At 41.7% G+C, this 27137-nt stretch overlaps 1 protein-coding gene across 1 annotated transcript; it reads right to left on the minus strand.

The window, feature by feature from the left end:
* Positions 1–2695: 2695 nt before the first annotated feature.
* On the minus strand, positions 2696–26529 carry ppp1r13l (protein phosphatase 1, regulatory subunit 13 like). The gene is made up of 13 exons (XM_075472800.1): positions 26272–26529; positions 17688–17750; positions 17472–17590; positions 16116–16608; positions 15834–15926; positions 15609–15697; positions 14559–14928; positions 13782–14254; positions 13558–13695; positions 10892–11025; positions 9934–10100; positions 8567–8760; positions 2696–6485 (listed from the first exon to the last, which is right to left on the minus strand). The coding sequence occupies exons 2-13, from the start codon at positions 17722–17724 to the stop codon at positions 6450–6452; spliced, it is 2343 nt and encodes a 780-aa protein (XP_075328915.1). The 5' UTR covers positions 17725–17750; positions 26272–26529; the 3' UTR covers positions 2696–6449.
* Positions 26530–27137: the final 608 nt, after the last annotated feature.

Below are 27137 nucleotides of genomic sequence, written 5' to 3' on the forward strand. Positions count from 1 at the left end.
TGCATTTACAGCCAGAGGAACACACACTTGTTTTGTTGTCTCTAAATAATGAAGCACTGCTTTTTCTAAGATCACGTTATAAGATACTTTACGGCTGCAGGTCTAGCAGAAGTGATCTTGCCCGTAAGTATAAGTGAAAGAGACGTCTGCTCAATACTTTATGAGCAGAAACATACAACATTGATGACCTGTGGGTCAAGGGGTTGCTATCTCAAAGGTAAAGCATATCAAACCTCAGGCATGTCTGTGGCCATGTCTTGGATATGGGCGTCTCTGCACTCGTGTGATGAAGAAAGTGCACCCTCACTGGAAGAAATGCCCCTCCAAAAATAAGTAAGAAAAACAACAAATACAAGACGTTTTTGCTTGAAATAAGCAAAAAAAATCTGCCAATGGAACTAGTGAAAATCGAAATAAGATGTGATATTTAGGACTTTTGAGATAAAAGTGATCTTGAAATTAGCTTAAAGACCTTTTCAAATGTAAAAAAAAAAAGCTTGTTTCATATGAAATCCGACTCAAAAAAATTTGTTTTCAAGACTTTTTCACTTAACAAGATATTCCAGATGTATTGTCTTCAAACAAGTCCCTATATCTGGCTGAAATGGTACTTGTTAGGCAGTTGTGTCTGATATTAAGTGTAATGAGATATTTGGACTAGAAATGAGACAAATATACTTGGTAAGACTTAGATTTTTTCCAGTGCTCTTCTTGTTCTAAGGATTAATGATCAGGGCAAAATCAGAAGTAATCTTAGTCTTAGGTGAACAACAACACATGACATATAGTATTACACTGTCTCATTATTTATTAAGCAAAAAGCAGAAGTTGTGTGTGGAAATCTAAGTGAACCCCCTGATCTCACAGCGTGTGGAACCTTTATCTTTAGCAGCAAACTTGCTGGGACGTCCACTCCTGGGAAGATTGACAGCTGTCCTGAATGTGTTCAGCTTGTGAATAATCTTTCTCTCTGTAGAACGATGGACTCCAGATAGTTTGGAAACGGCCTTATAACCCTTCCCAGGTTGATGGGCAGCAACAGCTGCTTCTCTGAGATCGTTGCTGATGTCTTTCCTCCTTGGCATCGTGTTAACACACACCTGAACTTACAGAACTTCTGCTTTTACAGAGCTGCTCACACTGACTGATGATCAATTAATCAGAGCATTGATCAGCAGCTCCTGGCTGCTATCAACCCTCTTAGTTCCTGTGGAAGCAGTAAGGGTTCACTTAGTTTTTGGCTTAATTTTGGCTTCTTTTTTTAAGATAACGACACAGTGTTTTATGTCATGTGTTGTTGTTTCTCTGAAATGATATTTTCCTCCCTTTAAAACCAGAGGCCTCATGTACAAAGGGTGCGTACGCACAAAATAGTGGCGTACGCACCTTTTCACGTCAACGATCAGATGTATCAAGAGCAAAAATGACCGTGGAAATGTGCGGTGCCTCACGCCAACTTCAGGGCTGGCGTACGCACGTTTCTGCAGCTAAGGTGATGTTGGGAAACTGTTATAATAAATAAATGTGAAAACAATTAGTCTTTTTATTATTAATTCTTCTTTTTTTACCCGTATTATTTATTCTTTTTTCTTTATTTTCTGATCGTACAGAGAGGGGAATCGCAGGTGCGGGGCTCATTTAAATATGATTTGCATATTTAAGTAGGGGCGTGGACAGGGAGGAGTCGGGTGCTCCGACATGTGCGCTCAGTTCAACATTGATTGGGATGCACAAACGAAATGTGCTTGGATTGATGCGTGCGCACAGATTCATACATCCGGACATTTTTGTACGGAGGATATTTGGGTTTGAGCGTACGTCCTTTTTTTCAGTAGGAAATCCACGCAAGTCTTTGGACATGAGGCCCCAGGTCAGTAGCAGAAGCTTTTACATCGTGCCCTCGTCAGTAAACTGATACTTATTGATCAGTAAAATTAGAACTGAAACACATGACTGTATGTGCTCCTGCTTTTCTGCTTCATGCAGAACTGAACAGACGTCAGGTCGTGTTCCTGCTGCAGGGAAAATGTCACACATTCCACATGGTTGGATAGTTTATAGATTATTCTCACATCTCTCCTCAAGTATCCTGTCAAACAGAAAATTGACTGATGTGCTCACAAAGATATTCCATATCTCCACCGCGCTCGTCCATTTGATTGTCCCAGCTTTTTCGATTTCTCCGTACAGAGCTTCTCCAGCTTCGGTCTTTGCTTCACAACAGTAAAGCTCATCTGCTCCTATGAACAATTATGTACTTGTATGAGCACAGGAATGTCCTGCTGCGTCCAGTGGGCCTGTCAGATTTTCAAAATGGCTGACATGTTTGAGGTCGCAGAACACGAGGGGTTGGTGGGGGATACAGTTAGGAATGAGATGAGACCACGCTGCTATTTCAACCCAAACCGCCGGCTGCAGAGTACATCACAAGCAGTTCATTTAGCTCCAACCTGCTTATAATGGTGTTTCAATGAGGCATCAAATGAGTTCTGCTTGAGTAGAATCAGTGCTCAGCACTGCTGCCGAGACTATTCTTTCACCAGAGGAGCACCCTTAAAGAAAAACAGGGGAAAAGAAGTGCTTCGACTTTGACTGAATGCTTTTGGCCAAATGAATCCAGAAAAAATGTGCTCATTTGTTGCCGCAGGCAGAGGGAATGTGACACATAGTAATAAGTTAAAGAGAAACTCCTGCACACAGTTTGGAAACAGATATATTTTAGTTTCTGCAACAACCACTGATTTAAACAGCAAAACCCTTTCTGACGAATACAAAAGTTACTTCTGAGAAAATGTAAAAACACGCAAAGAGGGGGAGAAATTGACTCCTATTGATCTTTCTTTGTTGAGGATTTCTTATCATAAACCACGTGATCTCACCTCTTTAGTTCATTTGTTGCCTTGGACGAAAGAAAAGCAGATAAGATATGAGTAAAACGTGTTTCTTTTTCCTGTACATTGATCATAAAGAGACAAAATATTCTGCCACATAGCACTTGACCTTTCAGTCAACTTACATCACCTGAATTATTAACCAGAAACACTGAATTAGCTCACAAAGGCTTCACACCACAGTGTGAGTAAATTGTAAATTTATACATCCACATAACATGTAACAAAAGGATAAAAAGTGTGACGGCAAACAGTGTTAAAGGCACACAAGTGCTGGTGTTAGCGTCACAGAGAGGCTGCAGATGGACAGGCCCGTGTCAGGCTTCATCAAAGAAAATACTCGGAAGTAAACTTAGGCATAATAGTGTGGCTAATTGACTCTGTAAAAGAAAAGAGTAAAAATAAGCGAAAAGAGCTTTAAAGGAGAACAAAGAGGATTACAAAAAATGCCCAAAAGAGAAGTGATAAATGGTGGTCTTTCATATTTGATCATTTATGATCATCCCAGGTTGATGGGCAGCAACAGTTGCTTCTCTGAGATCATTGCTGATGTCTTTCCTCCTTGGCATCGTGTTAACACACACCTGAATGCTGCTATCAACAATCTTAATTCCTGTGGAAGCAGTAAGGGTTCACTTAGTTTTTCACACACTGCTTCTGCATTTTGGTTTCATTTTTTTTTACTAAATAAATAATAACTGATTATCTGATTTCAAGACCCAGAAAGACCAGATTCTGTTTTGTTTGTTTGTCTTTTCATTATTTTTCAGGTCTTTTTCACAGGTAACACGCCATATCTGAATTTAAACGTGGCTACACGGCGCCATCTGCTGGTAAGCTGGTCACTGACGGACACGGTTTCAGTTCAAGTTTCACAAACACACAATTTAAATGACAACAAGAAACCAGAATTAGATTTTTTTTTAATACTTAAACATTTAGTCACTCGGTTTATTTAAAAGGTGATAGAGAATCAAAATCATCTTTTTCACGTTTTTGGTGTTAGTTCTGAGTCTCCCCGCTGTGGGGAGTACACACGAAGTGCCAGCAAGTGTCAGAGCCTCTGTTTCAAGTACTCCCCTTTTTTTGAATTGCCGCCAGAAAATGGGCAAATCCGTGTTTGAGCATTAACTATCTTTTGGCGCAATCGGCCCCCCACACCCAAATCCACAGCATAAAAGAAACTCATTTTAAAATTCTCCACAAGATTTACCCTATAAATGTATATATTTCCAAACACACAGACTTAAGTTTTAATTGTTCTTTTTGTGATGAAAAAGGTGAAACTCTTGTACATTTATTTTTTTACTGTAACATAGTGAAACAATTTCTTGCAAACCTCAGTTCTTAGGCCTATCTTTTTGCACAGCATTGCCATTATGTTTTCTCTCTTAAAGCAATACTATGTAACATTTCTACCTTAAAATAACAGCTTGAAAAAATTTGTGCGGCTAGAATGAGTTTTAATATTACGATTGGCCTGTCTCCTATGCCCTTCGGGGGTCTGAGTTGGAAAAACTGCGCTATGTAACTTTGCTGGACCGGCCCGGGAGCTGAGCGGAAGTACTTCGACTTGCTTTCTGGCACACCTACCGCAAAAACAAATAGACCCCTCTCACGCTCCCAGGTACATTTGATCACTCTTACGTTCTCGGTCGACATAGCTTGCACCTTCTGACTCCTCGCCGGTTCGTCAACAAACGTGAAAAGTGAAAGCGAAAGGGTGTTGTATTTACGACAGTGTAACTGTACATTACCTCCAAGCCTGTAGGGGGAGCTCCATAAAGGGCTTTTTGAGAAGTTACATTGTATCGCTTTAAAGATATTTTCTTTTACTATGAAAACTAGATAGATCCATCGTTTGAATTCTTAGTTAACTTTTATATTTTGCAAGCTAAGTTTTTTATTCATAAGCAAAAATGGCAGAAAAATAAGCCTTTCTTTAATGTTTTTATGTTAGAAATGTCCGCTCTTTTCAAGTCTCTCAAGTTTGTAAATAATAAGAAAAATGAAAGACTTTTGAATGTTCTTTAATGTATTCCTCTAGTTTTGTTTATTGTTTGTCTTTTTTTTAGTTGTTTAATGTAGCCTAACCTAATCTACATTGTCCTTTACATTGTTATATCCTTGTTTTGCCTTATTGTCATACCATATCTCTGTCATGAAAGCGGACTACGATCCCAGAAAGCAATGTTCGCGATCAATGGCTTTTATTTATTTTTAACAGCATCCCCAGTACATACAACCGCCGACATTTCCTTTGCTCTGCGCATTTCATGGAGGACAGTTTCACAAACCTTGCACGATTCCGAGCAGGCTTCAGTCGGATTTTAATGCTCAGTAGAGGGTCAGTTCCGACTTTGCAACAAAATCAACCCCAGCAATCAGTACAGCCTGTAAGTATCACATTTTATTTAGTTTTAAATGTGTGTTGTGCCATATATTCCTGTTATAACAATTGCACGTTAGCTCTGGCTTGTTCATCTAAAGGGAATGAGCTTTCTTTTCAGTGAGAGCAAGGGCAGCCAATCAAGCAACGGCAACCGAATAGCGCCAACACCTACCTGCATTTCATAATGAGGTTGCCAGATAAGCTCTGAAACGACGCCAATAAGGGCAAACGACGCATTCTAAACCCAACATAGTAACAGCTGTTTCAGAGAGCCTTTTAGGGAGGTTCTGAGCCATTACAGACCCAACCAATTTTTTTTGGGCTACATATCACATCACAGAACAAGGATTAATGCCCCATTCAACCATTCTCTATCACCTTTAAGAAGGGGTTAAATTCCAGCAGTCTCCAGCAACAAAGATGGAAATTGATGTCGAAAAGAAAACACACAAACACATCCAGAAAATGACCTGTTTCACTGTCAGAGAAAAATTCCACTCCCTTTCCAACATGATTTATCTTTACAGCAAGTATAGAAATAGCACAAAAAGAACTGTGCAAGTACTGAAACAAACCAGAAAGCACTAATGAATCCTTACTGTTGGAAGTACTATGTGACGTCTACTGCAGCCACATTGGTTGTAAAAAAAACAAAAAAAACCTAAAGTTTTTAAGTGATTATCAGGACTAATCATCCTCTGCTGTCACAAAGTAGCTCAGGCCGCTAACATGTGAGCTAACAGTCATATCTGCACAGATTACACTGTGAAAGCGGCTCTCTTTCACTTAGTGATGTGTCATGAATGCAGGAGCAGACATTTCTGTAATGAGAGGGTCGAACTAAGGCAAGCAGCCCGTTTCTAAACTGGGCGATCATAGGTTTGACCTTGCTGCTGAACGGACTGAGCAGCAGTCACTGTTTGCATTGTGATAAGTAACCAGCCGGAGAGTCCAGGAAGTCAACATCCGACTGAAGCACAACCGGGGAGGACGGCAGGGAACGTGATCCTCGTATAACCTTTGGAAAGCTCGACTCAGAGATAAATATCCTCACGCAGAGCCAGAACACATGAAAAGTGAGTTATCCTTGTCAGTCAGGTCAAAAAGAACTCAGCCAGTCAGCCTTTCCAGACAGACACTATCAGCCATGATCTTCAAGGAACCACTTAACAGAGAGATTTTGGACGAACCTTCGGGAAGAGCTGCAAAAAGAAAAAGACACGTCACTTTTTTTTCTGCTTCGCTGCGGCCGTTTTCACACATGCACCAATGTTTTAACTAGGGCTGGGCGAGTTAACTCGTTAATTATTTAACGCCGATAAACAAAATTAATTAATTTAATTAATTAATTAAATAAATAAATAAATAAATAAAAATAATAATAATATTTTGGGCCTTTAATGGATAGGAAAGTTCAGAGAGACAGGAAGCAGGGGGCAGAGAGAGGGGGAACAACACGCAGTACAGGTCCGTTCGATGCGGGACTCGAACCGGGGCCAGCTGCAGCGAGGACTATAGCCTCTGTACATGGGGCGTCTGCTCAACCCACTACGCCATCGACCGCCCCTGTTTTATGATTTATTTAATTTTGAAAAAGTCTGTTGCTCACAGGCTTTTAGTTTGTAAAAGTCTGTTGCCGTCTGCTGCAGAACCAGAAAAGAAAGCAATCGGCGGATCCATCAAACATGGAGAAGGGTACGGAACTTTTACTCGGCCATTTTCATTTTAAAGTTCTTCCAGACACAGCGGAGTCGAAAACACTCATAGAAAAGGCTTATCTTCCTTTCGCAATGTGCAGATAACGCTCCTCGACACAAAGCCGTCACAGCACACCTTTTTGTCCTGTTTTTGCACAGGTGTCACTCTTATTTCCAGGTGTGAGAATACATCTGCTACGGAGCCCTTAAAATGACATATGAGAGTAAAATAAAACCCAAGGTTTTCTCGTGCGCACCTGAAACTTTTCTGGTGGGAACGTGAAACTTAATGAATTAGGCCCAGGACACTTACTCTTAGTGTTTGATATCCGCAGAAAGTTGACCTGCGTCTGACATTAGACCTACATCAGTGGCGGCTGCTGACTTTTAAAACAGGGGAAGCCCATATTACGCCATTGTGACAAAACTACTAGCTAACACGACAAACAAATGCACAACAGGAATATGATTGACAAAACTTCTAAACAACAAGGATGTGTTTCTTATTTACAGTATAATATTTACAAAAGTGTATGTGTGTAAAGGATGGAAATGGAAACCATGGGAAATGAGTGAAACTCCGACAGCACTTTCACAGACAGCCAGTCTCTTTGGTATCCGCTTTGGGACTGAAGTTCCAGCGTGCTTCTCCCCGCTTAAAAATTCGTCTGCCACAACATCTCTCATGATGGACAAACACTAACTCCAATCATCCCGACACAGCCCCTCATATTGACACGCCCACGTCTAATCTACCCCCAGAGACGCCGAGCAGCCTCGGAAGCCCGGCTGTTAGTGGCGGCTTCATAACGTGATTTCCTCAGTGAACGGCGGCGATTTCAGAACAAATCATTTCATTAAGCTACAGGACAACATGTTGTAGTTATGAAAGTAAATGCAGTATTGGGCATATCTTGTGTTTTGTGAATAACTGTTTTATCGTCAATTTAACATTGAAGATGTAGCAGTTTCGCCAGAGAATGGGAGAGGCTGCCCGGCTTCCCGTGTTGTCTCCGAATCGCCGCGGCTGACCTACATGACGATTCTCTGCCCGTCCTGCTGCCTAACCTACACTGTTTTACAATAAAGTGAAAGTTTCTCGTGTGCACGAGAAACTTTCTAGTGGGCACGAGAAACCCTTGGGTTTTATTTTACTCTGCCATGTCATTTTAAGGGCTCGGTAATCTCCTGCTCTGAAGTGAATATGAAGCTTATAGTTAGAGTCGGGAGATTGGACTGAAGACGAGTTTCGGTGCAATCTGTTGGTTTCCTTAGCTGGGAAATTGTTTTTGAATTGGCTCTATATGAACGAATTGGATTATTTTGTAAATAATTCTGATTACAATTAATTGAACTCCAATTGGCTTGAATTGGACTTTATTATTTAAGTGCCTTGAGATGACATTTTGTTGTAATTTGGCGCTATATAAATAAAACTGAATTGAATTGAATATAACATAAAGCAACTGTGGAAGAAGTCTGGATTTGGACGTTTTAGCATATTCTCCATTAAAACCTCTGGCGTTCATGTGTGAAAACGGCATATAAATATAAAAAGTGTTGAATTGTTGACCCACTTATCTTACCCCAAAGTAGTTGTTTGGAACAAAGCCCTCCCTGCCACAGAGGGATGCCCACCACCAGTCAGAGCCTTCAGGTTTCTTCAGGATGGTGACCATATCTCCCTCTTTGAAGCTCAGCTCATCGGCTGCCTGAGCTGGGTAGCTCCACAGAGCGTACAGCACTCCGCTGTTCTCCACCCCCATGGCCTCTTCCATACCTGGAATCATGAAGGAAGCAGGACACATACAGATGATTTACCATTAAACTACCAGAATCTTTCACAACAGCTTTGTTGTTTAACCTGTCTTTAATATGTTAATGGGTGGAGCCACCCGGATGTCATCCATTAGTTTGTGAACAGACATTTTGAAGCGCGAGGAGATTAAAAAGACAATGACACATACTGTTGAACCGTAACCCAGCTGAAACTTTGCATTGACCATGAATGGACTTAGATTCTTCTTGCAAAAGTGCTTTATTTAAGTGTTTAGATCCTAAACAAAGTATAATCTGAAAACAACTGACATAACACGATTTAAATGTGCCTTTATCCAAACTTCACTGGAAAAAAATCAAAGTCTTACCAAATATGTTTGTCTCATTTCTAGTCAAAATATCTCATTACACTTAATATAAGACACAACTGCCTAACAAGTGCTATTTCAGCCAGATATAGGGACTTGTTTGAAGACAATACATCTTGAATATCTTGCTAAATGAAAAAGTCTTGAAAACAAATAGTTTTGAGTCACATATTGTATGAAAAAAGCTTTTTTTTTTTAATTTGAAGAGGTTTTTAAGCTAATTTCAAGATCACTTTTATCTCAAAAGTCCTAAATATCACATCTTATTTCAAGAAATCTTGACAAGCCCATTTTCACTAGTTCCATTGGCAGATTTTTTTGCTTATTTCAAGCAAAAACGTCTTGTATTTGTTGTTTTTTTACTTATTTTTGGAGGGGCATTTTTTCCAATGTTTTGACTCCATTTGGTAATTTGTTTATATTTAATAAATACGAATGCAGACAGAAAAGACAATGAAAATAAGGCCCTTTTTGCACGTGTTAAATTAAGGTTAAAAAAAAAATGGACAAATATAGATTAAAGTTTCGATTGCAAAATCCTTTGAAAATCAGATCTGGCATGAAAAATAAATAAAAATCGAAATAATCATATCCTACATATTTATGCTAAACTTGCGTGACAGTTACTGATCTGTATCAAAGGATTGGTAACATCAAAGGTAACTGCCAGAGAGGTGATTGTGACATCTTGAGGGAAAAATGACTCAACACTTAGTTTAACATTTTAATACTTCCAACCTGTCAAGTTTTACACAATGTCACAAACAATTGGATTAAAAGGGTGTTTATTGCGTGTGTTGCCTCACCCCTGAGGAGGCTCTCACACTCCTCAAACCCGTTTGCGTAGGGATCACATTTCTGAGAGGCGGTAGCGCCATCGCTCTCCGTCCGGGCCATGACAGCAGCTCCATTCCTTATCAAATACTCACACAGACTACGGTCATTGCACGAGGCTGCGCAATGCAGGGGAGTCCTGAGGGCCAAATAAAACAGCAGTAATCAAGTTCAAGCAGGTAGAAAGTTCAGAAAAATCCTCAGTTTGGAAAGCTATGGAAGTTTTTCTGTGCCATCAGAGTTTCAATACGAATTTCTAATATTGAATTTTTACAGCATCAAAATCAGACTTTGAATTTGAAAAACCAACAGTGTAAAAAAAAAAAATCAATTTCTAAAAACAAAAATGAGGGTAAAAAAATTCAACATCTAAAAATTCAGTGGAAAAAGAACAAGACTCAACATCCGGGTAAACAGCGAGAAGCAATCGATCCCTGTCTCAATTCATCCAACGGCAGCCAATCCAGTTACGCTCCATTGGACAGATCAGCCATGTCCACCAACGCGGGTGATGGTGTTTCGGTGAGTGAGTTTACTTTATTTGCCATTTGTGTTAATAAAATTGTAAAATTACTCAATATCTATTGAGCTGATCTGTCCAATGGAGCGTAACTTGATTGGCTGCCGTTGGATGAATTGAGACAGGGATCGATTGCTTCTCCCTGTTTACCCGGATGTTGAGTCTGGTTCTTTATCCACTGAATTTTTTGAAGTTGAATTTTTTTCCACTGATTTTTGTTTTTAGAATTTTTTTTTTTTTTGTTGGTTTTTCAAATTCAAAGTCTGATTTTGATGCTGTAAAAATTCAATATTAGAAATTCGTATTCAAACTCTGATGGCACAGAAAAACTTCCATAGAAACCTCTGCACCTGACCTCATTTGAACAGTTACACACACCTTTCACATAAAAGATAAATTAAAACACTCACCAGCCATGGCTGTCTGGTGCACTAACGTTGGCTCCAATGCAAACCAGGAAGTCCACCACATTGTAATGCCCCCCACAGATGGCATTATGTAAGCCAGTGATGCCCTCATCATTCGGCTGGCTCGGGTCAGTCATCTGTGGAAAATATTTAACACAAGTAAACCCTAACTGTATTGCAAGAGACAAAGCTTTCCACCCATGTGTCTGCACACCTTTTTACTTATAAAGATGCTAAACCAGAATCTAAAACCAACACAACTGCAAGAATGTCCTTGAGAAACCCCAAACTTCTGAAATAGACCGAGAAGCTATAGTGCTGACTTCCAGGCAAAGAGGAAACATTACTCACAGGAATGCACACTCAGCGTACCGTCCTTCAGAAACTGTTATGTTTCAATACATCTTAGTGTCAAAATCTGGAGCTTGTAGCTATTCACTGAGCGGCCTCAGACTCTGTGCAGAGTTTTCTCACTATGAAACATGTTTATGCACTCTGACGATGACTGAAATAACAAAGTGCATTATTTCCTTTGTTCTAATGGAGGAACTATAATCACTCAGGTAAGTGATCGTTTCATATCGATAGAGTTTATCCTGTGAAACAACTGTTCTTACCATCACTGAAAAATGTAGCATTTGTATGATTGCTGGTGCACTGGGTTTAGGCCCAATCTCAGCCGCCCCCCTCAGCCCCCCCGTTGCTTCAATAGCCACATTCCCACTGTAGGAACCTTCTACAGTTCCTTTAACCTTTTCAGGAACGGGGCCGTTTTTTCCCGCATTCGCACATACAGGAACCCGGGATCACGGCCCTCAGTTCCTGGAACCATTTCAGCTCCTTCTCCTCAGCTGGGTCTGTTCTGGTTTCCATAGCAACACATCTGACGGAGGTGTTTGGTGGTTGGTAGCTCCGCCCCTTGTTATGTTGTCAGGCTGAAATGTTTCCTCATACGACACGGACACAACCGGCGCGTGTGTAAGTTAAACTGACACGTGGTCTCCTTTAGCCGCATTCGACCAGAACAGCTCTAAGAACTGTCAAACCTCGAATTCCGTTCTAATAACTGCCCTTCCCCAGCGGAACTGTTTCAGTTTGCATTCCCACATGAGTCGGACCTTGATGGGGACTGATGCGACGCAGCCCTCTGCAACAGCGACGTGTTACTTTAGCGGCACATTCAACAACAAAACAGAACAAAACAAAACCCGGTAAAAGTAAGGAGAGAAGAAAAAAACACCACCAAGAAGCTAACATGGAGAGCGGGGAGGCCACCGTGTTCATGGTCTGCATGATGGTGATATTAATCATGGACGATCACATCGGGCGTCTAACATGGAGGCTGGAAGAGCTCACAGAGAGAGTCAGGAGACGCAGGATGGAGCGCAGGCCATACTTCTTGGTTTCATGAAGGAAGGAGAGCAGAGCGCCGCAGACAAAGGAGAACACGTGGAGGTTTAACTTATTAAACACGCCAAGGTTGTGTCCGTGTCGTATGAGGAAACATTTCAGCCTGACAACATGACAAGGGGCGGAGCTACCGACCACCAAACACCTCCGTCAGATGTGTTGCTATGGAAACCAGAACAGACCCAGCTGAGGAGAAGGAGCTGAAATGGTTCCAGGAACTGAGGGCCGTGATCCCGGGTTCCTGTATGTGCGAATGTGGGAAAAAAACGGCCCCGTTCCTGAAAAGGTTAAAGGAACTGTAGAAGGTTCCTACAGTGGGAATGCGGCTATGGTGCTGTTTTTTTCTTCTCTCCTTACTTTTACCGGGTTTTGTTTTGTTGTGTTTTGTTGTTGAATGTGCCGCTAAAGTAACACGTCGCTGTCGCAGACGGCTGCGTCGCATCAGTCTCTATCAGGGTCCGACTCATGTGGGAATGCAGACTGAAACAGTTCCCCTGGGGAAGGGCAGCTATCAGAACGGCTCTGTCTGAATGCGGCTTATCTCACAGGAATAAGTTACCCTTTTCCTATTGGGTACCAAAGCGCAGCTGTTTTCTAGCCATCAAAATGCCCCCAAACACTCTGGTTGTTGGGCGAGATGTCCACTACTCCTTAATTCATCTAAACAACATTTGCTTCAGTATTTTGGCAGCTACAAAAATTGGGAGCTTACCTGTTCTTAACTCCCTCCATTGGCTTCCTGTCCTTTATAGAACTGATTTTAAACTTTTAATGTTGGTTTTTAAAGCTCTTAACGGCCTCGCCCCGTCGTATTTATCTGAGCTTTTAACAGTCCTGGTAGAGCTCTGAGGTCAACAGATCAGTTTCTGCTGGAAGTGCCCAGGTCAGAATACAAACCCTGGGGTGAGCGAGCCTTTTCCCAAAGCTGCCCCCAGGCTCTGGAATAAGCCCCCCGTCCAGCTGCGTCTTATTTCTGACCTGGGCCTCTTCAGATCTAGGATAAAAACCTACTTATTTAGGATGGCTTTAATACCCAGTAGCATGATGACACACCTTATTTTATTGCTTTCACTGTTCTTTTATTGTTTTTATTTGCTTTTACTTCTTCTTCTCTTTATTTATCACATGTTTTAAAGCACTTTGGTACATCGTAAGGATTGTCTGTAAAGGGCTGTATAAATAAAATACATTTACAGTCATTAATGGGAGGAGCTCAGCTGGAGGAGTTCATGCACTCAGCTGACACTCGATGCACGTACCTGCTGCACAGCTCTCTGCACCGTGTCCAGCTCTCCCACGAGCGCCCCATCCAGGAGCAGGATCAGCGGGCTGAGACGAGCTCGCCTTCCAGAACTCTTGCGATCACGTTTGGCCCGCCGCAGAATTGAATGGTAATTCTGAAGGAACGCACGGATAAGTTGAAACGGTGACATTAAAAAAAAAAGTCCTGCGACAGAGAAAAACGTGCGAGGTGATTTCTTACTTTGACATCTTGTGGAATCACTGTGGATGACTGCGGTGGACGTTTGGGGGGCGGCTGCGCGGCGCTGTCTTCCCCATCAGAGGAACTGCTGGTCTCGCTTTCATGCCCCTCCTTATGGCGGTGGTCCTTCTTCCGAAAAAGCTTGTTGATGAGGTTTTTGTACTGGTTTGGCTGGTAGTGCGAGGCCTTCTTCAGGCGCTGGGAATGATCCACAGATCCCCGTCTCTTTAGCGCCCGGGGGATCTCAGCTCTGATCAGAAGCAGTTCTTCCAGACTGGGGATCTCTTGGCTTTGGGCCTCAGGGGCCACAACCGGCTGCAGCCTGGTGGGGCTCAGGGGCCGGGGAGCAGGGGGCGTGGCTTGCTGGACCTCCCCACCACCTGTCGGCATGGCAGGATTCTCCACGATCGTCGGAAATCTATGAACATATTCCTGGCGCTCTAACTCTGCTTCAACGTCCCCTGGGTTCAATGCTGCAAACATGGACACAAACCACATTTATAGCCCAAAGCTATGAAAATACATCAGACTGACCAGGTAGTGGCAGGTATTAAAATAATAATAATGATAATAATAATAATAATAATAATAATAATAATACATTTTATTTGCAACGCACTTTACATTTACAACAAAATCTCAAAGTGCTACAGTGGGATAAAAGACAAATATTAAGATCAAAAGCAGGGACAGTAAAATGCAAATAAAATACACAAATAAAAGTAGTGAGTCCTTTAAGGAACTTAAAAAAGGTTTAACTGGTAAAAGGCGTTTTACCGTCACTGTATATAGCTGGCTGTCTAAGCTCAGGAGGCTGCTGCTGTGGCTGGAAAACAGGTTGATGGTAGAATTCCCTCTGAGCGGGTATAGCTGGTTGGTAAGATGCCGGGGGTCCTTCTCCCCCCAGGACTCGGGGGTGGTGAGTTGCCAATTCTTCCCAATGAGGGTTTTGAAGACGCATGATGACAGAGAGAGGAATGGGCTTACGCTGGCGGGACTGAGCAGAAGCAGGAGGGATGGAAATGCGGGAGATGGGCTGAAAGTTGTACGGGGAGATTGCCTTGGGTGAAGAATCTGGCGGTACTGATATATGAACATTACGGGGGAGAGAACTGTAGGAACCCTGGTGAAAACTTGGCCGTGGATCCTGGAAACACATTGAAAAAAAAAAAACATGTTTAAAGAGTACTGTATTCCCAGGTTTTGGTTTTGGCCATGCCAAAGATTTTCTGTCACAACATACTTTGCAGTGTCTAATCCAGTGGCTCACTAGCATAAACATGCCAAGATGGCAGATTATCCAATTACAAGTTGTGTTAGATTCTTTTTTTAATTCAAGATAAAAACGCCCACCCTTTGTCTCCTCAGTTTGTTCTCATCTGTGAACAACAATGTGAGGAGACTTGAAGATATCTGAGGCTTTTCAAGAGCTCAGAGGCTTAGGAGTAACTAAAATGCTGCAAACAAGTGGAACAAACTGCCAGTGGAGATTAAACTTTCACCAAATGGAGACATTTTTAAATCCAGGTTAAAAACATTTCTGTTCTCATGTGTCTATGCATGAAATCTGCACGGTATCTTTGAATTTATCTGGACTGTTGCTTGTTTTTAAATTCATTTAAATTATTTTATTTGTTTCTCTTTATATTCTTTTATGTATTTTTAATGCTTCTTACACTCCCTGCTGCAATGCTTTTATTTTATGTGAAGCACTTTGAACTGTTTTGTACATGAAATGTGCTACAAATGAATTTGATTTGATTTGATTTGATAAAAAAGCCACACAACAAATGTTTTACATATTTCTTTTACGTAAATACGGCCCACCTTTTTGGGGCTTAAGGATGGAGGAGGACCATCGAGATTGGATTCTCGCCAGTTGCTATTTGGCACAGACTGCCGCAGCCACTCTGTGTCTGCAATAAGAAAGTGTGAAGGTTAAAGGTTAAAGGTTAAAGGAAAGGGACCGCAGTGTTGCACAGAGACCGATTCAAACCAGATAAAGAAAAAGTTGATAAAGCAAAAAACAGAAAGTAGAAGGAATCCACCTACTGTCATAGGTGTGCTGAGGTTTCTTCTCGTAGGACACATCCAGATCAGTTTCATTCCACTTGCCAGGACTTTTTTGCCGTTGCATGCCCTCATCTTGGATAAAGGGATTGAAAGTTATAGGGCAATGATTTCCAAGGGGGTAACACACAAAAACAGTTCTTTTGCTTGAAAGAAGGATTATTATGAACTAAAAATGATGGAAAAGGAAACAAACATTATTCTAACTTGAGGATAATTAGAATTATTTGGTTTAATTACTGCTGGATAAGAACAGCCTCTTACCGTGTTGCCTGAAACTGGTGAAATTTCGCGGAAGTGTGCTGGATGCTGGCTGATTGAGAGGCGAAGGAGAGAGGCTTCTGAAAGACAGCGGAGAGGGACCTCTGTCGTGCCGGGGCGACCTGCTGCCCACCTCATACGGACTCAGCACATTGAAAGAGCTCTGAACTGAAGCAAAGCGATCCGGGGAGCCCTGCCGCTGGCTGTAAGGTGGCTGTTTGGGGCTCTCAGGGGTAATCGAGTAGCTGTCGGATGCACTCCGAGGAAGTGGGGAGTGTGCTTTCCTACTGATCTTTGGAGATGAGAGTGGGCTGTTGGAGAGGACAGGAGGTGGCGGTGCATTTCTGCTCCTCAAGACGCCAGAGTCAAGGGGATGGAAAGACGTTGAGCTTGGAGAGAAAGGTTTCGAAACGGGGCTGCCCGACACATATGGAGAGCTGGAGATGCTGTAGGATTCTGAAGACTTGGGCTCCTCTCTGGAGATCGTGGGACCGGTCTGAAGAGAACATTTTTTTCTGTTACACTACAATAAGTTTTAAGCCATGTCTAATTCCAGCAAGAGTGAGTTAACAGCTTGTTGTGGTCAACAATTAATGTCAGTACGGGTTCAGAGTCCCATGAAATCCATCCATTTTCTATTCCCGCTTGATCCAATTCAGCCTTTCACAGCTGTCATTGAGTAAAAGGCGGGGTCACACAGAGACTAACAACCATGCACTCTCACCGGCACTCCTCGTCACTCCCACAGTCATTTTAGAATCACTAATTAACTTAACATTCATGTTTCTGGATGGTGGGATGAAGGTGTTTGTGCTGATATCCTGTGTTTGGTTTCCTCCAAACGTGCTGCTGTGCATTGTGAGCAAACATCTCCACTTTGGTCTGCTCTGTCCAAAGGACATTGTTCCAGAAGTCTTGTGGTTTTTTCAGATTTTATTTAGACAACCCCAAGCCTTTCAGATCTAAAGAAGAATGATCTGCCTACCTAAGAACTAAACATCTTGTCTATTGGGGGAAAAAAAAACAACAACTCTGAACTGTTGAGCTGCTGAAATCCTGATTAAAGCAGAACTGGGACGCATTTTACTTTTTAAACTACGCCAAACATTTAAACATTTAAAGATTGTTATTAAAAGAAAATCTGATGCAGATCAGTGGTTATCAAGCTAATTTCCCCACTTTTTAGAAAACAATTACTGAAATTAAATTCAGATTGCAGATATAAGACAAAAAATGTCTTACACAGTGCCATCATTTCTCTTTTTATACATAATATGGATGTAATTACAATGTAATACAAAACATTTAACCAAACTGAGCTAAACAAGGAGATTAAGTAGTGTGTGTTTATGTGTGTACCTGAGACCCAGATGTTGTGTTGTTGTTGGAGGAGGCCTCACTCAGCAGGGAGTCAAATTCTCTGGATAACTCGTCTGCCACAGCCAGCGAGGCATTCAGGTCAGCATTTATGTTCTGGACTGAATACGAACCACATAAGTTAGAGCAGGGCATTACTCCCATGTGCACAAATAAAAGCTGAGCCAAAAGACAAATAAAGGGTTTGTGCAAACTCACACAGCATGTTGCTGCCAAAGCTTCCCTGAGAGCTCATGGCTGTACGGTGCTAGAGCTCTGCTCCTGAAAGAGAAAAACAGTGCAGCTGTTAGGAAAGCTTTTTATTTCCTTAATCACTTTTACCATTTTGTGGCATTAATGTGCATTGAGAGATATTTTATAGGCAATCTCCTGCCAATGTAAAATACAACAATTTGCACAAATAGCCTCTGACCTCTGGGTTCCACTTCTTCTAAGAAACTCAAAGTTTTATCCACTAGCATTAAGTCTTTGTAAACTACAGTGTAAAAGCCTCCCGTTTGTCCTCTGCTGTATGCTCCCAAACTCTGTAACCTCCTTCAAGCGCTAAACGAAATAGCTTGAATGCTTGCCGTGTCTAAACAAGCCACTAATCTCTGACAGTGAAAAACAGCAAACAATTTTAATAGATGCCTGCACTCATACTGTGGTGTGATGAGTGGTGCAGGCTTTACAGCATAACCTCATACGTGACTGATGTGCCTGAACGCAGACGGTTACAGACGGTTACACAGAGAGAGAGACAGGTGCCAAACACAGCTGCCTGTGTGGATGACACACTACAGACTGGAAAGACTTAATCAGTTTGTCCAGGAAGAAGCCAAAAAGATGCCTGAGAACTGAGAATCTGCTTTATAACATTCACGTTAAATGATCTGTATGAAGAAGTAAATTAAATAATCTCGACCTCCATCATTTGATATTAGATTATTCCCCATTAAACATCAAATATAAGTGATTAGTGCATCTTTGACTTTGAAGTACTTCGACTGTCGTGGAGAACATTCAGTTTGTAAGACTTCCGAGTCTTCATGTGTCTCTGTTTAAGATAAAAGATTCGTAGTCTAAACAAAACATGACAAAAAGAAAATATTTGCATATAAAGGTTGTTAAATCTCCCACAGAACAGCTTGCAGGGTACATGCATCCTGTTAAAAATAGATGCTCCAACCACTTTCTGTTCATTCTGGGGTTAAATACTTGTTTATAGCTGAGATAAAGTAAAAATGCACATACAGTAAATACTTGGCCAGCTAATTTGACTTCATGGAAACTTTTAATTATCGAAAGCATAACATCTCACCAAGAATAAGAGGTGGTCGTTGACCCCCCGTGTGATACCAGATGTGTTTTTACAGAAAATATGAAGTGCAGCTTAAACCTAAATCAAGCTGAACCAACATTATCCTGCTCTGGATGAGCTGACAACACCAGCTAACCATTAGCCAGGGCTGAAGGGGTAAAAGTGTTATATATAAGCCCAACGTATTAAAGTGTAGAGCTCAGTCTGATGATAAGCGTCCTTCACACTGTGCGTTGTGCTTGGCTGTGGCAGGAACTTGTCGTGTCTCTGTCAGGCCTGTTTGCAGGCTCACATTCCTCCCCACTCCTCCCAAAGAGGCCTTCTCAAGCACAGCCTCTTATCTCTGTCAAGAGCAGCTCGCACAGAAAGACTCACTGACGCACAAAGGTCAACCCTGAACCCTCCCATAACTGCCTGGCAAAGCATTGACCAAACCTCTTCCCCGCTCGTTGAGCTGAATGTTCTGTTTGTCGTGCACTGGAGCACAGCCACAGCACTCACAACTAGATTTCATTTAACTCTATTCATGGCGTAATTATTAATAAATGCTTTTGCATTTGCCAAAAAAATACTTTCATATTTCCCCTTTTGATCAATTTTGATCGATTCTGACTTCAGGGAATAAGGAAAAGTGTTATGAATAAACAAGAAACAGCACATTCCTCGTTGTCTCCTCTCCCTATAATCAGTTACAATACAGAGAAAAGTCTTTAACCGTCCTTCGTTTCTTCATAATGTGCTTCAGGGTATCCAGGCTGACATAATATTTCAAAACTGGTTTTGAGCGATAGTTCCCCAGGCGTTCTGTAGGCGTTTGCATTCCTTCTCAGTTCAGTCCTCGTACCTAAACATTTTCAGAGGAAAGTGCTCTTTTGTTTGTTAAGCCACTTAACACCGGCCTATGAATCATTCCAATTTAAAAAAAAACCCTCCTAACTTAAAAGATAAAGCGGTGTTTAGTTAACACACAGTGGGACAACTTTGCAAGGTGACTATTTTAAATAGTATCTTTGTTACCAGCTGGACAAGGTGATTTTAAAAGAGCTATAGATGAAAACACAAAAGAAGAAGTGTCAGGCCTAAAGAACTATCTACAGCAGATGAACAGGATCTGAAAGTGATGTCCTTAAGAAAGAGGAAAACATCCTGCAAAGACCTGACACAGGAGCTGAGAGATGCATCTGGACCTTCAGCTGATCCATCTGCTGTTGGCCCAAGCCTCATCAGAAATGGGCTCCATGGAAGGGTGGCTGTCAAGAAGCCGTTCTTAAGGAAGGGAAACAGGGAGAAAAGGCTGAGCTGTGCCAAAGGACACAAGAAGTGGGCTGAGAATCAGTGGCAGCAGGTCTGATGGAGGGATGAATCCTCCCCAGAGCCCGGAGCTCAACATTACTGAAGCAGTGTGGGATCATGTTGGCAGAGAACGCAACAAAAGGCAGCCCACATCCAAAGAAGAGCTTTGGGATGTCCTTCAAGAAGCCTGGAGAACTATTCCTGAAGACTCCTTAAAGAAAGGACAGAAAGCTCGTCTGAGAGGTTCAGGCTTAGCCTGGGCGAAAGCCGACTGTTGACTCCGTCGAACAGTCTGGGAAAACCCAAGAGGAATCCGTTCCCATGGAGGGTGGGACCTTACTCAGCAACTTAAATTCATTGGAGTTCCCTTAACCAATCAGTAATGTTTAGAAAGGACGTAGGTTATGCGCCGAGGTTCATGCTTACTCTCGCGAGGCTCTAGCTCGCGAATCACGCTTCCCACATCCGCTTTCATTATACCGGTACCATTTGATAAATCAAACTTTTCCCAAAGCCAGTTGGAAGGAGAGCTACGACATCCTTGCCACTAACAAAATTGACGAGGCATTCCTCTTGCTCTTGTTTTAATTGTGTAATGCTCTCCAGAGTTGAGACAACTTCATGGATAGCTTCTAGCGTTCTTCCGTCGCCATGTTTATTTCCGCTGCGGTTGAACTACAATTATATGGACTACAATGGACTCCGCGCGTGAGTTCTGCGTCACCACTCGCAACTGTTTGCTGATTGGCAAAACACTGAGCGAACCGAGGGAGGGGGATTTGGCCAGACCATGTGCGGAGCCAAAATCTTTGGGCGGAAGTACGTAGGATGGCGTCGCCAGGCTAGTTCAGGCTGTGCCGGAGGAGAAAGGAGCTCAGAGCAGATATTGGATTTCAAACTTGTAAAAATGATACAAACTCTGGCTTCTTACAAACTGTATTTAGGGACTGAGCAGTGAAACAGCAAGGACCCTATTGTATCTGTAAGGTTTCTTCTTTCTTCTTATTATTCTTTGCAAAAGGTACTCGAAAACTCATGAAATTTTGCGAGCGCCACCTGCCAGTCGACGACATGAAAGAATCTAAACCTCGGCGTGCTGATAGACTCAGACCTGACCTTCAACAATCATATCAAATCAGTCACCAAATCAGCCTTTTATCAACTTAAGAACATATCCAGAATTAAGGGTTTCATGTCCCAAACGGATCAGGAGAAGCTGATTCATGCTTTCATCTCCAGCAGACTTGACTACTGTAACGGTCTTCTGACTGGACTCCCCCAAAAGAGTCTCAAACAGCTGCAGTTCATTCAGAACGCTGCAGCCGAGTTTTAACCAGAACAAAGAGATCACATCACATCACCCCAGTTCTTAAGTCTTTACATCGGCTCCCGGTCAGATACAGAATAGATTTTAAAGTTCTGCTACTCGTCTACAAATCACAGAATGGTTTAGTAGAGTATATGCTAGTAGAGTATAAACCCAGCAGAGCTCTGAGATCTGCTGACTCAGGTCAGATAGTGGAGCCCAGAGTTCAAACTAGACCCGGTGAAGCAGCTTTTAGCTGTTATGCTGCACACAACTGGAACAAACTACCAGCAGAACTGAAACCAGCCCCAACTGTAAGCGCTTTTAAATCCAGGTTAAAAACATTTCTCTTTCGGTGTGCTTATGGTTGAGTTTATATCTTTCTTTTTCCCCTCTTCTTTGATTGCTTTTAACTGTGTTTTTAATTTTTATTCTATTTTTTTTCTCTTTAAATTGCTGCTTTCTGCTGTTCTTTTAAATGCCTTGTCTTTATGTAAAGCACATTGAGTTGCCTGTGGTATGAAATGCGCTGTATATATAAAGATGCCTTGCCTTGCCTTGCCTTGCCTTGCCTTGCCTTGCCTTATATTTTTGGGAGTCGCTCATTGACTCTGTAGCGCCCCCTACGATACTTAAAAATGGCCCACGCATTGGGGTTAGTTTTGCGTGGGACGACAAAATTCGGTACACTCTTTCAACATGCCCAGACGCACAAAAAAGTCTCTTGCCACCATGGTCCCACGTCCACAGGAAGGCGGCCATTTTGGATGGAAAGTGCATCTTGGTGCCATTGTTGACTGATTCCACGCCTTGCATATGATCAAACTCCTCCTACAGATTTAATGCTACACACTTCAAACTTGGCCAGGTTACTCTTAAGACATAGGGGGAAAAAATCCTGGAGAAAATTTTCCAAACTCTGAACGGTGTGGGCGTGGCCAGGCGGTGAAAATCGTGTGATGGCGTTTGTGATTTGAAAGCCTTTTCATCCTCGCAGTCATGAAACTTGGCACACACGTCCACCCTGACGACCTCGTACGTATGTAAAGGGTATCGTGAGTGGGCGGAGCAAAATGGCTCAGTGGCGCCCCCTAGAAATTTTCAAAAACCCCTCCGTATTGGGGTTATTATGTGCTCAGGGTATCGTGCATGTGGGCAGAGCTGCGCGACTACGATGTCCAGCGCACGCCCCAACGTGCGCACATCTCGGTCCCGCATACAGCTGCTTGCAGCTTTCTAGTTTTATTTATGTTTGTACTTGTTTCCTTTTTTCTTTATAATATATAAAGAAATACGGAATGGCTCTAGACTTTTGCGCAGTACATTCTATACTTGCTTGTTTCCTTGAAGTCATTTTGAAATTTAGAGACAATAGCTTAAATATAAATAAATAGATAAAAAAACTGAGACTAAACTTTCCATTATGAGTGTTTATGGAAGTTTAAACAGTTTTGTGGGAGCGGCCTCCACACATGCAGTCTGGAGAGTGCGGTGGCTGTTAACATTCTGTAAACATGCATTAGAGTATGTAAAGATAAACATATGGGGAACATTCGCTGAAACACATAACGATTAATCATCTTAAAGTTTAAAGTGAACTGACAGCTTGAAGCCGCTGCGGCATCGTTTTCGTCTATTCCTGGCTCGCTGCTCACTTTGCTTTCTCCAGAGGTTTCGTGGAAAACCTCACATTCCTTTTCATTCCAATTCCTTTCCAGTGCATGAATTAAAATGTCATACGGTTCGACTAATTAAAAAAATAAAAGATTAAAAAAACGACCTGCTTCTTATGCAAACGAAACTCAGAAAACGTGTAAAAGGACGTTGTGAAAAGCTAGAAGGTTCTGGGAGGCAGAAGGAGGATTTAGGGATTGAAGACAATAATCATTAGCCTTTGAAGAATGCCAGGGTGTGTCCGACCATGACTGTAAGCAGTCCCTCCCTTTTCCCATTCATGACCTCTACCAACAATTGAAGATTACACATCCAAGCGAGTCTCCAGTTTCTGCTGAACTCCTTATTTCCATCCGAGTATTCATTCATTTCCTCAGTATCCCGTTTCACAATTGCCGGTTCCTCCCATGTGTCCTTCCTCCAGACCTTTCTGGCTTTGTTGAGGCTGCGAGAAAACGATTTCAGAAAAATCCGATAAAACCATTTTCCTTTGGGAGTTGTTTGTCTTTGACCATAGAACCTGAGTCTGTACAGACAACACAGCCTATGTAAACGCCAATGAGCTTTAGAAGCTCACTGGAAAAAATGCCCCTCCAAAAATAAGTAAGAAAAACAACAAATACAAGACGCTTTGCTTGAAATAAGCAAAAAAAATCTGCCAATGGAACTAGTGAAAATCGGCTTGTCAAGATTTCTTGAAATAAGATGTGATATTTAGGACTTTTGAGATAAAAGTGATCTTGAAATTAGCTTAAAAACCTCTTCAAATGTAATAAAAAAGCTTGTTTCATATGATATGTGACTCAAAACAATTTGTTTTCAAGACTTTTTCTTTAACAAGATATTCCAGATGTATTGTCTTCAAAAAGTCCCTATATCTGGCTGAAATAGTACTTGTTAGGCAATTATGTCTTATATTAAGTGTAATGAGATATTTGGACTAGAAATTAGACAAATATACTTGGTAAGACTTAGATTTTTTCCAGTGCTCCAGTGATGGACATTAATCTGAATGGACTATAATCTCCATAAGCTTTCACACTTGATTTGGGATACAAAAAGAGTAGCATTAGTTTTGCCAGAGTACTAACAACAAAGACACCATTAGATGTAATGTTTACACAGCCTCACCACTATCTCATGTAATAGGTATCGCTTTAAAAAAAAAAAGGCTGAGGACATGACAGGATTCTGCTGGGACATTAAGGCAAAGGCTAACTGTGCTAACTGTGTGGGAGGCACAGTGTAATCATTGAGTAAAACATCAGGAATCTGTGTCATAGGGGTGATATCATGATGCACCAATGGTTCTATCATCATCATCTGCAACCCATACAAAGGGACTCTTATCCAAAAGCTTATTCAGTTAAATTCCCTTAATACCCAAAAATGAGAGCTAAGCTGCTTTGAAAAGACGAGCTCTAGATTTTCTCTCCCAGATACCATAAATGGCAAACTGATTAATGCTGCCTTCATTTAACAGCTTTTTCCACGAAAACTCCACCTAAAGCTCGATGACCTTAGTCATCGGATTGCTCAACCGTGAAAACAATCTATTCACGACAGTAACTGTCACAATCAAGGATCATCTGATCCTCTCCAGCTATGACAAACCAATCCCTGCAGACCTAATAGAACACAAACTTTGTATATCTTTGTCCAAATGTGTTTCTGAGATGATAAAGACACATTTCATGCGGCACCTTAGCTTGCATGCATTCCTCTTTTGGCTCACAATGTTGCAGACCCCACTTTGACTTAAAGCTGACGAGCCTGATGCCAGTAATCCGCTTCAGCTCCAGAGCGATACTGTTCTGCAAAGCATGTGGCTCAGGAATCTCTCGGCGCTACACAAAATAACAGACATTTTTTAGCAGGTTGCATGCGTATTCAGAGATCTGAACACACCCCAGCAGCTTTAAAATCTTTACTCTGGCTTCCAGTCAGTCACAGAATACATTTTAAAAGCCTGCTGATGGTTTACATCTGTGATATGTTCAGAGAATATAAAGCCAGCAGAGCTCTTAGATCCAAGGACTCAGGTCAGCTGGTCCAGTCCAGAGTCCAGACTAAACATGGAGAAGCAGCATTTAGCTGTTATGCTGCAAACAAGTGGAACAAACTGCCAGTGGAGATTAAACTTTCACCAAATGGAAACATTTTTAAATCCAGGTTAAAAACATTTCTTTTCTCATGTGTCTATGCATGAAATCTGCACGATATCTTTTAATTGATCTGGACTGTTGCTTGTTTTTAAATTCATTTAAATTATTTTATTTGTTTCTCTTTATATTCTTTTAGGTATTTTAATGCTTCTTCCACTCCCTGCTGCAATGCTTTTATTTTATGTAAAGCACTTTGAATTGTTTTGTACATGAAATGTGCTACAAATAAATTTAATTCAATTTAATTTGATATTCTGGTTCCATGAGTGTATCATGCTCAAGCTGTGGAGCAAAGCAGGGCCGTTTGCATGTGTGTACTTGCAGGCGTTTGAAATGATAGCTGCTATGAATAGAGTTTTCATAATCATTTCTATGGCAACAGGTTGCAGCAAGTGTAGGTTACAATGCAACTCAGCTGGTTTTTATTGAGAACTTTCAGAAGCACAGAAGTTGGAACACTTATCTCTGCTTAAACAGGAAGGTTTGGTTTGCTTGCACAGAAGTCATGCAGGGATTAGTCATGCAAAAGAGTCTGGCACAGTTCAGCACCGAACATGCAGTCACTTGAATCAACGCATGAGAAACTTCACCTTCAGACTAAAATGATGAACATCAAACAATAACATCACATAAACCAAATAAAAACATCTAAAAGGACCAAACCACAAAATCCTACAAGTCAATGCAGTCAGGATGTCGTGTTTAGAGTTTGTTTGGAGCAGATAGCTGTGAGTGGTGCGCAGCAGCACAGCAGTTTATCAACGTCCAGCTAAATTCTGAGCAGTTCTTGAGGTATATGGTATGATGTGCCATGCACCGCTGGCAACATCTGATTTCCATTACAGAACAAGCTCCTCCTCGCACACAGAAACTCCTCACAAGACACAAGAAAACCGTGAAGAAATCTACGCAGGCGACCGACTGAAAACGCGTTTATACGGCTTCAAACAGGCTGCAAAATAAACTAAAAAAAAGCTACACCAACTATTCTCAATAACACAGACATGATATCCACATGAAACGTAATTAATCGTGGATCTTTACCTCTCGCAGTGTTTTCCCCGCAGAAAGGCGCAGTCTGCCTGCGGTGCGCTACGAGGAAAAGTAGAAACTTTCTTATCTAAAAAAAACTTGAGCGCTCGTCTGTTCTTTTGTTCCAAACTCGGGAGGAAATTTGTGACCCGTTCAAAGCCTGTTGTCTTCCTGGAGTCGGATTGTTCTCTCCTGTTGCGGCTGCTTCAGACATGAAGTCATAGCTGCGCACTGCCTTGAGTTATTTTGGCTCAGAGTCCTGCCCCTCGGGCAGCTGTAACCCGAGCCAGGTGTTTCAGCCACAGCTGGCCCAGGTGAGGCTGGCAGTGGTTTTTCAGTTGACTCATTTAATTGACATTATCAGTGACGTAGGCGTGTTTATATTTCCCCGAAATATATATATATATATAAATGTTTATTTGCAAGTTTCAGGCCCGCCTTTGAGCATAAACTAGACATATAATGGACGAGATATGAATTAGGGTAAAGAATGTACAACATATATTAGATAGATGTACTGAATGGAGAAATGTGTATTTAAAAAAAAAAACTTTTCTATCATTATCATGTCTAAATGAAAGTCACAGCATACTTTTATATAAAGAAAAACGTACAGGAAGTTAAATAAAAAACAACAACCCCGATGAAAGATGAATAGAAAGAAATTTTAAGAATAGAGATCGCTTATGTTTTGTCCAATCAGCTTCATTTAATTTGGGGTGTGTGCAGGGTTGTTACACATTCCAGCAAATAAACAAATGAATCCCTTCCCACAGCATTTAAGATGTTCTGGCACTGAGGGTCAACGGGATGACGGGCACCGCCTCTGGACAACGTTAACGTTGCATTTGTGAATGGAACTCTGTATTAAAGTGCTT

This window comes from Odontesthes bonariensis, chromosome 9 (assembly GCF_027942865.1).
Source record: "Odontesthes bonariensis isolate fOdoBon6 chromosome 9, fOdoBon6.hap1, whole genome shotgun sequence".
Classification (NCBI taxonomy): Eukaryota; Metazoa; Chordata; class Actinopteri; order Atheriniformes; family Atherinopsidae; genus Odontesthes; species Odontesthes bonariensis.